Source organism: Lampris incognitus, chromosome 7 (assembly GCF_029633865.1).
Source record: "Lampris incognitus isolate fLamInc1 chromosome 7, fLamInc1.hap2, whole genome shotgun sequence".
Classification (NCBI taxonomy): Eukaryota; Metazoa; Chordata; class Actinopteri; order Lampriformes; family Lampridae; genus Lampris; species Lampris incognitus.
Window position 1 is genome coordinate 46,814,110 of NC_079217.1, and position 11,694 is coordinate 46,825,803.

General features: G+C 41.4%; 1 protein-coding gene across 2 annotated transcripts in view; it reads left to right on the forward strand.

Moving 5' to 3' along the window:
• akap1b (A kinase (PRKA) anchor protein 1b) overlaps positions 1 to 8,150 on the forward strand; it is a 38,150-nt gene extending 30,000 nt beyond the window's left edge. The window contains exons 3-11 of one of the 2 annotated variants that reach the window (XM_056283485.1): positions 72 to 196; positions 869 to 995; positions 4,935 to 5,062; positions 5,391 to 5,568; positions 5,694 to 5,844; positions 6,650 to 6,717; positions 6,829 to 6,902; positions 6,984 to 7,049; positions 7,763 to 8,150. In XM_056283485.1, coding sequence (XP_056139460.1) covers positions 72 to 196; positions 869 to 995; positions 4,935 to 5,062; positions 5,391 to 5,568; positions 5,694 to 5,844; positions 6,650 to 6,717; positions 6,829 to 6,902; positions 6,984 to 7,049; positions 7,763 to 7,825 — 980 coding nt within the window. In that variant the 3' untranslated portion in view covers positions 7,826 to 8,150. The remainder of the gene's footprint in view (positions 1 to 71; positions 197 to 868; positions 996 to 4,934; positions 5,063 to 5,390; positions 5,569 to 5,693; positions 5,845 to 6,649; positions 6,718 to 6,828; positions 6,903 to 6,983; positions 7,050 to 7,762) is intronic. The other variant, XM_056283486.1, reaches the window with a different exon arrangement.
• The last annotated feature ends 3,544 nt before the right edge of the window (positions 8,151 to 11,694 follow it).

The window sequence follows — 11,694 nt, forward strand, 5'->3', positions numbered from 1 at the left end:
GAAGAAAATGGCATTTGGTGTGTTTCTGTACGCGTGTGTGTTTGTGTGCGTGTTCGCATGCCTGTCTACAGGTTCTGATGTCAACAGCATGGATTCTGTGGACAGCGGCTGCACTATGGGGGCTGCTGACAATGACAGCAGCCTCGCTACCGCCTCGAGCTCGGAGGTCATAATTTGGGAAATCGAGGTGCCAAAGGTAAGTGAAGACAGTTGGCACCAAGGCACAAATAATCAGATGAAACACTACAGACAAATGCTGACAGTGTCCATTTTCTGAACTTTGGCCAGCATGATCAGTCAACAGTGACGGGTGTTTGTGGATTTCTAGATTTGTTTTATTAAGCCCAAAGTTAACTGGAGGGATTGCTGAAATCAGTTCACCCGAGTACTTTTTGTCATATGACACTATCATCTTGTCCCTTGACAAGCAAAGAACAGCTAAGGGGTGAAGGCAATTTACCACTTTACTGGGTTGAGTCCATCCTCTGCCAAAGGACACCTAAAAATGACTAGATCCTTTTTCTAGTTTTTCCTAAATTTTATTTTATTTTTAAGTGACTGAATTTAGAGCTTAACTCTCCACAAGAAGGCACCAAAAACTAGGTAACCTCCAAGTGGTCTGTAAGTTGAACTAAGGCCATGTACAGCACAGTGAGCACAATGTGTAATTATTGATATACTCCTGAGATTGCACACATTCCACAACACAATCTTTAGGAAGGCACTGGCAGAGACTGTTAAAAGCAAAGCTACAAATAAGACCCAAGTGTTGATGCATAATGCTTAACACTTATTTGGATGAATTTATGCCAATTCATGTCCTGATGTGTTGCATATGTTCTTTAATGTGTATGTCTGACTCTCTCAGCATCTGGTAGGACGGTTAATTGGGAAGCAGGGAAGATATGTCAGCTTCCTAAAGCAAAACTCGGGTGCAAAAATCTACATTTCCACCCTGCCTTACACGCAGGAGTTCCAGATCTGTCACATAGAAGGTGAGTTAGAGAAATTGCCCTTGTGGGGGAAAAAAGAAAAGGCTTGTTTCTGTGGAGCCATTGTTTTGTTTTCTCAGCTTAGAATTGTTTAAGATAATACTGGTATTTTGGACTTGTCTTTCATCTTAGGCCAGGAGCACATGAGAGTTGGAACAATTTGCCCTTAAATTAGAAAATCCTAATCTGAGACTTTGGTAGTATGAAGGGTGCACAGATCCAGTCTTAGGCTGTTTTCCATTACTCTCCTTTTTATCCTAACCCTTGTTTCAGAAGCCCTCAGTTGAATTTCAGAACTAAGCTACAAGGGGTAGGGGGACAACTATTTAACTACGAAATGGGACGCCACTCGTTTACATCATCAATAGCCCAGTAACCAGTGAAACGTCCCAAGAATAACATGTGATCCCTAGCGTTATTCCCTTATAACTGAACCACTGTAGCTAGATACCACAGGTATTCACACACACATGCACACACACACACACACACACACACATATATATATATATGTGTGTGTGCGCGTGTGTGTGTGTGTGTGTGTGTGTGTGTGTGTGTGTGTGTGTGTGTGTGTGTGTGTGTGTTATATCACAGGTATCTACAGTTTCTATTGGCAAATGTCTGATATACCATCTCGTCAGCTCATTGATATTCTCCTTTACATGGGCGGCTGGCCAAGAAGCAATTCTGATTAAATCAACTTGATAGTTTTAATGGATATATATCTTATTCAGATTTGCAAACTTGATTTTACTAATTTTTTTAATGATCTTTTTTAAATCCATGAAAAGTGTTCAGAAAATGAACAAAAAGAATAAGAAAAAGAAGCAATTCTGATTAAATCAACTTGATAATTTTAATGGATAGATATCATTCACATTTGCAAACTTAATTTCACTCGTTTTTAAATCATCTTCTTTAATCCCATTAAAGTGTTAAAAAAATTGACAAAAAGGAATAAGAAAACATGAATGGATGTCTCAATGCCTTTTCATTTATTTTCATGCTCCTTTGATCTTATTTCTTTGTTTTCTGACCAATTTTTTGTTTTGACATCTTTGGTGTCTTGTTTTATTTTTATTTTGTAACAAGCCTTTAACCCCATTTCTTATAGCTTTTGATGTGTACAATGTTGCCATAGTGTTATTTGTTCCCTGAGTCATCATGTAACTGTAATTTCTAGGGGCGGGGTAAAGTTTCTATTGACACCATACATACATTTTTGTCATGAAGAATCAATTATATAATCCATTGTATGCAAATTAAACTTAAGATATTCCACATGAGTTTAAATTTTTTTGCATAATTATTTGCAAAGAAATACTCTCATTCGTACATGTCTTTACTAGGACCGGTAGCCATTTTCAATCTCCTTCAGCCACAGCTCGCAGTGCATTCATTCAACCACTTGTTTTTGGGCTTGCATCAGGAGGATACTCTCTAGGGCCAACTTGAGGGCTGCATTAACACTACCCCTCAATCTCACATCAGACTGGGACACACCCTACACTAGGATGTAGGGGCAGGGCCGAGTGTTCGGGCTAAAGGGAAGTATTGGGACAGGGCCTTAATCACCCCAGTCCGCTTGGCAACTGATACAGGCCAACAGAATGTTATTAATTAACATGTTTGATTTTTGCTGTTTGTCATTTGCCATGGGTCTTGCAGTGGTGTGACAATCCGCAAATTGCCAACAGCCAGTGACGGCCTTGTTTAAAGTGAGGCATGATATAAGTAAAGTGAAGACTCAAAAAAAAAAAGGACCTTACTAAATCAGAACACACACAAATGAAAAGAAAATATATAAACTGATGAAAGAAAAAGAAACAAAGCATTTACTCATTTGAGTCAGGCAACCTCCACCATTTTATTGGCATCACACTGAGACAGAAGCGCTGATGTCAGGGACATGTTTGGAATTGGCAGGATTGTATCAGTGTGTGATGTCCCGTCTTTGTCAGCTGATAGGGAAAGCACTTGTCACAAAATGTAAAAAAAAAAAAATTGTTCGTTATCAACTTCTTTTTTTTAACACTAGAACAACCGGGATTTCACTCCTACTTAAAATGACCGCCGGTTTTTAAACTCTATATTCTGTTAAGATAAATACCCAGTGGAGATATTAATGCGTTGCATATGTGAGTATGTCTGTTAGGAAACGACTGACAACAAACTTAACATTTTAACAACCATACACTATTTTTAAACAATTTAAATTTCAGAGAGACATGGTCGAACTTGAATAGCAAAGTTGAAAAAGGGAAATTATTACCTGAAAAACAAAACGGAAAACACATATTGCTCATCTAACAAACGTAACAAGGCCTATAAAACGTGAAATGTAAAAAAGAAAAAGAAAAAAAGAACTGAAAATAAATATTGAAACAGTCCCAAACAACGACCGGAACTTAAAAACTACTAAAAACGACTAATGGCGGTCAAAATTACCTCCGCGGGGTATTCTGTCAAGATAAATACCCAATTGAGATATTAATGCATTGCGTATGTTAGTATGTCTGTTACGAAATGACTGACACCAAAGTTAATATTTTAACAACTTTAGTACTATTTTTCAAAATAGCCGGTGTCCAACGCCTGTAAATACTACAACGTCTCGGTGGTAGTCATGGTGCGTCTGAAACGGCGCCTGTAACCAGACACGTTGGAATTACCTGACAAACAAAACGGAAAACACATATTGCTAATCTAACAAACGTAACAATGCCTATAAAACGTGAGATGTGAAGAACTGAACGCTGCAAAGGCAATGATGCAAACAACACAAGTCATAAATAGTGACATGGCGTGCACGATGACACGCAAATTACACACGGTCATTTTGACCGCTCGTAGTCGTTTTAGGTAGATCTTATAACTTTCTTTTTGGAGCACTTGATCTAAAACTCATTTTAATGCAAATATATGCAGTTTTAGGAGCATTCAGGGAGCAGCAGGTCTGTATTTTTCCCCCCCACAAAGTTATTAATTTTTGAAAATCCAAAATGATCAAAATGACCGCCATGGTCGTTCTAGTAGTTTTTAAGTTCCGGTTGTTGTTTGGGACTGTTTCAGTTATCTTCAGTTCGTTTTTTACATTTCACATTTTACAAGCCTTGTTACATTTGCTAGATGAGCAATATGTGTTTTCAGTTTTGTTTTTCAGGTAATATTTTCACTTTTTCAATTTTGCTATTCAAGTTCAACCATGTCTCTCTGAAGTTTAAATTGTTTAAAAATAGTATTATAGTTGTTAAAATGTTAATTTTGGTGTCACTCGTTTCTTAACAGACGTACTAACATATGGACTGCGTTAATATCTCAATTGGGTATTTATCTTGACAGAACATAGAGTTTAAAAAACGGCGGTCATTTTGACCGCTCATGGTTGTTGTAGGTAGATCTGATCCTAACTTTTTTTTTGTTTGCAATTGATCTAAAGCTAATTTTAATGCAAATATATGCAATGTTAGGAGCATTCAGGGAGCAGCAGGTCTGTACCCCCCCCCAAAAAAAAAGTTATTAAACTTTGAAAATCCAAAAGGGTCATAATGACAGCCTTGGTCGTTCTAGTTAATTAAGTCATGATTTTCAAAACCGTATGCGCATGCATGTTTTTCAATGGTAGTTTGGGCCCAAAGTTGCTTTGTAGGAAAATTAGAATGGGGCTTTTGATATACTAGAGATATTTCGGGGGTTTTGCAGTTCATTAATTTTAAAAAAAGTAAAAAAAAATTTTTTTTTAATTAAACCCATCACCTTAAGAATTCCTAACAATTGCAGGTAGGTTGTGTAAAATGTAAATAGTGCATTAGTAGGGAGGGCAGATTGGGTTTTTGAGGGGAAAAATGAAAAGCAATTTTACTGGTCTGCACGCACACAGTTTTGAAGCAGGCTTGTAGCACCTGCTTCAAAAAGCCTGACATCTTTTTAATCACTGCCCAGGCACTCAGCAGCGAGTCGACAAAGCCCTGGCGCTGATTGGGAAGAAGTTCAAAGATTTGGACTTGAACAACTTGTATGCAGCTCAGCCTCCAGCACTTGCATTGCCTTCACTCCCTATGACCTCCTGGGTAAGGCTGGCCTATCTGCTCCTCCAGGTCTCCATACTAACTCTTATTTTCAAACTTTACTGATCTGGAATAATCTAAGCACTTTTCTAAATGTTTTTGAGAATCTGCTCACCTACAATGGAGGCACACAACATGTTGATTGGACAAATCTCAAGTTCAACTTCTTATCATGAATCAACATTTTTGTTGGCCAATATCGCAGTTTGCTATATTGGCATATATATTTATAAGTTCTGCAGTGTGAATCTACCTCATGCATACGGTCACATGTAAGCCATTTGTCAGAAAGGTTACCATTTCTCTCTTGACATGTGGTCTGTTTGACTAGTTGCTGCTCCCCAGTGGTGTGACAGTGGAAGTGATCGTGGTTAACATTGTGTCAGCGGGCCACGTCTTCGTCCAGCAGCACACGCACCCCACTTATCATGCCCTGCGCAGCCTGGATCAGCAGATGTTCCTCTGCTACTCGCAGCCTGGTACACCCGCCCTGCCCTCACCTGCCGAAGGTAAGGAAGTTGCATTGCTTTTGAGAATGGCGTCTTCAAAATCACTCACTTGCAGAATCATTGCTCAGATAACTCGCACATCTCCACTTGGAGCAGTTGCTGTAGTCATTCTGTCTCTGTCTCAGTGGGAGTGATCTGTGCAGCCCCGACAGCAGAAGGAGCTTGGTGGAGAGCTCAGATTATCAGCTTCTACAAAGAGACGAATGAGCTGGAGATCAGATATGTGGACTATGGTGGATACGACAGGGTAAAGATCGACTCGCTACGGCAAATAAGGTATTTTTGAAAAATTAGTGGAAGATTTACAAACAACCATTTCAAATGAACTAAAACTAAATCTAACAGAACAAGTGCACACACAGGATAACATACCAAATTCGGATCGCTGGTTCGAATCCCCGTGTTAGCTCCCGCTTGGTCGGGCGTCCCTACAGAGACAATTGGCCGTGTCTGCAGGTGGGAAGCCAGATGTGGGTATGTGTCCTGATCGCTGAACTAGTGCTTCCTCTGGTCAGTGGGGGTGCCTGTTCGAAGGGGAACTAGGGGGAATAGTGTGAGCCTCCCACGCGCTACGTCCTCCTGGCAAAATTTCTCACCATCAGGTGAAAAGAAACAGCTGGCGACTCCACGTGTCGGAGGAGGCATGTGGTAGTCTGCAGCCCTCCCTGGATCGGCAGAGGGGGTAGAGCAGCGACCGGGACGAGAGCAGGGAAACTGGCCAAGTACAATTGGGGAGAAAAAAAAAAGGGGGGGGGCGCCATTCCAAATTTACAAAAATTACCATCTATCATTTTTGGACTTGCATATCAAGAGATTTTTTTCATGACATGAAATTGTAAATATTGACACTGGTTAGTAATGCTCGTTTCCACACCCGTCGTAGTGACAGCATCGTCATTACGATGGGTGTGGAAACGAGCAATCTTCAAATTGTTTTTCACAGGTCTTGAATTTGTCTGCTTTCATTTTTCTTACACAGTTTGGAAATTACCCCATCTTGTGATCAATGTGTGAGTTGCACCAAACATAGACATGCCTCTGAGATGTTTACCTGATTGCTGCTGTCATTTTTTATTTTTAGGTCGGACTTTGTAACATTACCGTTCCAAGGTGCCGAGGTATTACTTGACAACATCGCCCCTCTTCCAGGTACCCTGTGTTAATTTGGGATTTTCCTTTTATGTTACAATATGATTTTTGTTAACTTGAAGGATTGCTGCTGTTTGTTGTTTAAACACATGTACAAAAACCCTTCGACAGGAGAAGATGGGTTCTCAGCAGAGGCCACGCTGGCACTGGAGGAGATGACTAGAGGAGTTGCATCACTTGCACAGGTACTTCCTGTCTTGAACAGTGAGATTCTGTATAGTTACTTGAGAGAAACATTTGCTGATGATGTTTTTTACTCTCTAAAGGTTTCGAACTATGACAACAACACAGGCCTTCCACTTGTCCAGTTGTGGAACATGGTAGGAGATGAGGTACGTTATGAATGTCACATTGGACATAATCAACCCAACCCTACATAGCCAAGGTTTTGTTTTTTGGCCAGCTGATGGTGTCCAAATCACTGTTGGCTGCAGTACGGTGGCTGTTAATCTGGAACAATGTATTTCAAAATGAAATTATTAATCTTGCTTTGAGACAGTCCTTAGCTTTAAGTAAATTAATGTGTTTATATGTATATACGTACATTGGTATAGTGTGTTTTGTGTGTGTTGTGTGTGGTTGGAAGCATGTCAAAAGTAAAAAAAAAAATTAAGTAATAATGGGCGGCACAGTGGTTAGCGTTGTCACCTCACAGCAAGAAGGTCCTGGGTTCAAACCCCGGGGTTGTCCAACCTTGGGGGTCATCCCAGGTCATCCTCTGTGTGGAGTTTGTGTGTTCTTCCCATGTCTGGTGGGTTTTCCCCGGTTGCTGCGGTTTCCTCCCACCATAAAAAAAAAAGACATGCATGTTAGGGTTAATACTCCTGTCTGTGACCTTGACCGAGTCATGACAAGACGAACTGGAGTTGGTCCCCGGGCGCTGCACGGTGGCAGCCCACTGCTCCTAGCTATGCAGCTAGCATGGGTTACATGCAGAGAAAGAATTCCCCTACAGGGATTAATAAAGTAATATATATATATATATATAAATATATATATAAAATCTAAATCTTGAACTGACCTATGTTTTTGTCTTCCCACCCAGGTGATGTCAGTGAACCGTGCACTAGCAGAGAGGGGATTGGGCATGTGGGTGGACAGCTTCTGAACTGACCTCCATCTGGGCCCCCAACATCAGATTCTGCTGTAGCCCCTCATTCCCTACCGACTAGCGGAGACCGGACCTGCCCCTTCAGACATCTGCCAGAACCGTTGTATTTAAGAACTGTTTTTCTTTTCACACTACATTCTGAGGAATAAAAATATTACGTTGTTGTGTGCAGGCAGATTGAGAACAAAACCACTGCTTAAGAAAAAAAAAGCCATTTTCCTTTGCCCTACTTTCCTATACACCAAAAACATCGCAGGAAATGTTACGTGTAAATTTTAAAAAAGGAATCCATACTGTAAATCAATAAAGGTTCATCTGATTGTTTTTCTTCCGTCCTAAAGTTTCCATCCAGGCCTCGACACTGACTGGATTATCGTGTTATATCTCGGTGTAGGAGTAACGGTGTCATCTGTTGAGTACCTTGACTCTTGTACTCCAAACTGGACAGAAGACATTTTCCCCATGTATATGGTTTTGAGATTCACTGAAATTTGGCTTACGTTTGCAACTGCTTTACTTTTTTTGTATGTAGCCACTGTTTCTCCCGAGGGGCGGACTGTTTGGTATGGCTGGTTTGTTTATTCCAAGTGTTGAGTTGATGAATATCTGAGATGGTAAAAGATGGCTGAAATTCAAATTAGACTTGACATTGGTAGCAATGGAAAAACCAGAGGAGTTCAGAAGATGTGTTGTGTCTTAAGACTGTTTAACCCAGTTTTTGACAGAAATGTGCAGAGCTTGCACCGAAGGCATGACTTATGCCACTTCATCCCACTTCAGCATTCATACAATTCAGACTTTGTAAAGTAACGGCCAGCCAAAGGCTCCTGCGGCGGTCCTCACAAGAAAAACTGCAGCCTTGACCACTGTTAGCAAACGTCAAGTAACTAAACGTCACACTTTTTTTTGGGATTTATACGTTATAGCCAAGCACTAGTGCTTGCAAATTCCCGGGTGCTGCATGGCAGCTGCCCACTGCTCCTAGCTACATAGCTAGGATGGGTTAAAGGCAGAGAGAATTGCCCTACGGGGATTGATAAAAGTAGTAAAAATGTGATTCTCCCCTACTACTTTTCCTTTCCCTGAGCCTCACTATGTTGTCCCAAAACTGTTAGAGGTTAGTATCGCGGTCTATTCCGTTGCCTACTAACACGGGGATCGCCAGATCGAATCCCCGTGTTACCTCCGGCTTGGTCGGGCATCCCTATAGACGCAATTGGCCGTGTCTGTGGGTGGGAAGCCGGATGTGGGTATGTGTCCTGGTCGCTGCACTAGCGCCTCCTCTGGTCGGTCAGGGCACCTGTTGGGGGGGGGGGGGGACTGGGGGAAATAGCGTGATCCTCCCATGCGCTACACCCCCCTGGCAAAACTCCTGTCAGGTGAAAAGAAGCGGCTGGCGACTCCACATGTATCAGAGGAGGCATGTGGTAGTCTGCAGCCCTCCCCAGATCGGCAGAGGGGGTGGAGCAGAGCTCTAGATGGCTCGGAAGAGTGGGGTAATTGGCCAGATACAATTGGGAGAAGAAGGGGCGGAAAATTCCCCAATAAATAAATGAAATGTAAAACTGTTAGAGGAGAGGGGTTAAAGTATTTTTTGTATAATATTACAAAGCTCATGCGCAGTCCACGGCACTTGGCTTATCAAAAATTGCACATCTTGAGTTTGCGTTTGGCGTAAGCTGCTCCATCCAAATGTAGGTCTATTACAATTACATAAATTCAGTCTATTGTGTATGCATGTATGACCAGCCCCAGATGATCTCTTTCCTGTGGTTTCTACTGTTTCCTATTCCCCATGAAGCAAACTTGGCCTTCATGGTAACTTCAAGCTGCTATTCCAAACTCTCAGATAAAATCAAATATGACCTTCAAGACCCCTTTCAATGTGCCCATAAAATGCTATTAATTTTTTTGTGGTCCTGTTCCTGTTTAGGAAATGCAGTCTCTATCATCCATAAATGCACTACCCGTTGCTCAATGGTGCATCAAGCAGCAGTATTTAGTTCAGCAGCTGGTGCAAGTTTTTTTTTCTTTAAATGCAGCATTTGGAACCCCCCTGAACTTTGAGTTGGCCTGTCTCACTACAACAGTATGCATGTAGGAGTTATTGGCAAACAGGGTGAATTGTTTAAATCATTGTCATGTAACTTTGAGAGCCAATGTCTAACCTCAACTATGTTTGGGCTCTGTGCTATAACATGCAGCTTAAATCCATTGTATAATTTGTCTAAAACGCCAACATTTCTTATATGGGGATGTAATTTTAGTTAAAGTGAGGTATTTTACCAATGAATTTCATGTATTTAATTTTGAGTATTTTTTGACATCTGTAAACAACACACTAAAATTGGGGGAAACTGATGATACCATATCAAGGCAGCTTTGGTTTGACCAATTCAAAAGATGAAATGCAAAAAGGGGTTTGAATGTTAAAGCAGACGAAATGTTCCTCGTAACAGCTATATAAAGTTAATTTTAATACAGTGCTCAATATCCAACAACTGATTAATCCTTACTATCCAAAAAGGTTCTCCTGAATAATGGATAACTTAGATAATCTCAGGAAAGACTAGTTCAGAGTGAGATTTGTGCGGCAACATGGCTTGGGTTAGCTGATGTAGGATGACACTGAATGGCATTTTTTTTCACAAACCTTTACTCATTAAAGATACAATAAAGTAGTTGCAAGATGCAGGGTCAAAATGTTGGTGCTAGAATGGGAGCTGTAGCCATATTGTTTGTCCTTCACCCATTTTGATGAATTAAGAGTGGTTGATCTGTGTAAATAAGATATTTCACTGTACTTTTGTATAACACTGGAGAAGTGAAACTGAAGGAGTTTTGTTTTATTTTATTTTTTAGTTGGTTTCAGTTAATCCTATCTCCTTTCTAAAGCTACTCTATCCATAAGACTGGTCTGAAGTACGCTACATGGCCAAAAGTATGTGGACACCTGAGCATCACACCCATGTATGCTTGTTGAACATCTAATTCCAAATCTAGTGGCATTGATCTCGAGTTGGTAACACCCCACTATTGTTATAACAGCCTCCAGTGTTTTTGGAAGGCTTTCCACTAGATGTTGGAACATGGCTGCGGGGATTTGCTCCCATTCAGCCACACGAGCATTAATGAGGTCGGACACTCAATGTTGGCCGAGAAGTCCTGGCTCGAAGTCGGTGTTAAAATCCTTCCCTAAGGTTTTCGATGGTGTTGAGCTCAGGGCTCTGTGTAGGCCAAACCATTATTCCTCCTCCACCAAACTTTACAGTTGGCACTATGCATTTGAGCAGGTAGTGTTCTCCTGGCATCCGTCAAACCAGACTCGCCCATCAGACTGCCAGATAGCGAAGCGTGATTCATCACTCCAGAAAACATGTTTCTGCTGCTCCAGAGTCCAGTGGTGGTGTGCTTTACACCACTCCAGCCAAAAGCCTAGCACTGGACCTGGTGACCTTAGGCTGGTGTGCGGCTGCTCAACCATGGAAACCCACTTCACGCAGCTGCCGACAAAGAGTTCTTGTGCTGATGTTACTTCCAGAGGCAGTTTGGAACTCGGTATTGGGTTTTGCAACCAAGGACAGACGATATTTGCACCCTCGGCAGTCCAATTCTCTGAGCTTGTATTGGCGTACAACTTTGCGGCTGAGCTGTTGTTGCTCCCAGACGTTTCCACTTGACAATAACAGCATTTACAGTTGACGGGGGCAGCTCTAGCAGGGCAGAAATGTAACCAACTGATTTGCTGGAAAGGTGGCATCCTATTACAGTGCCACGTTGACGATCATGGAGTTCTTCAGTAAGACCCATTCTACTGCCAATGTTTGTCAGAGATTGCATAGCTGTATGCTTGATTTTATGCACCT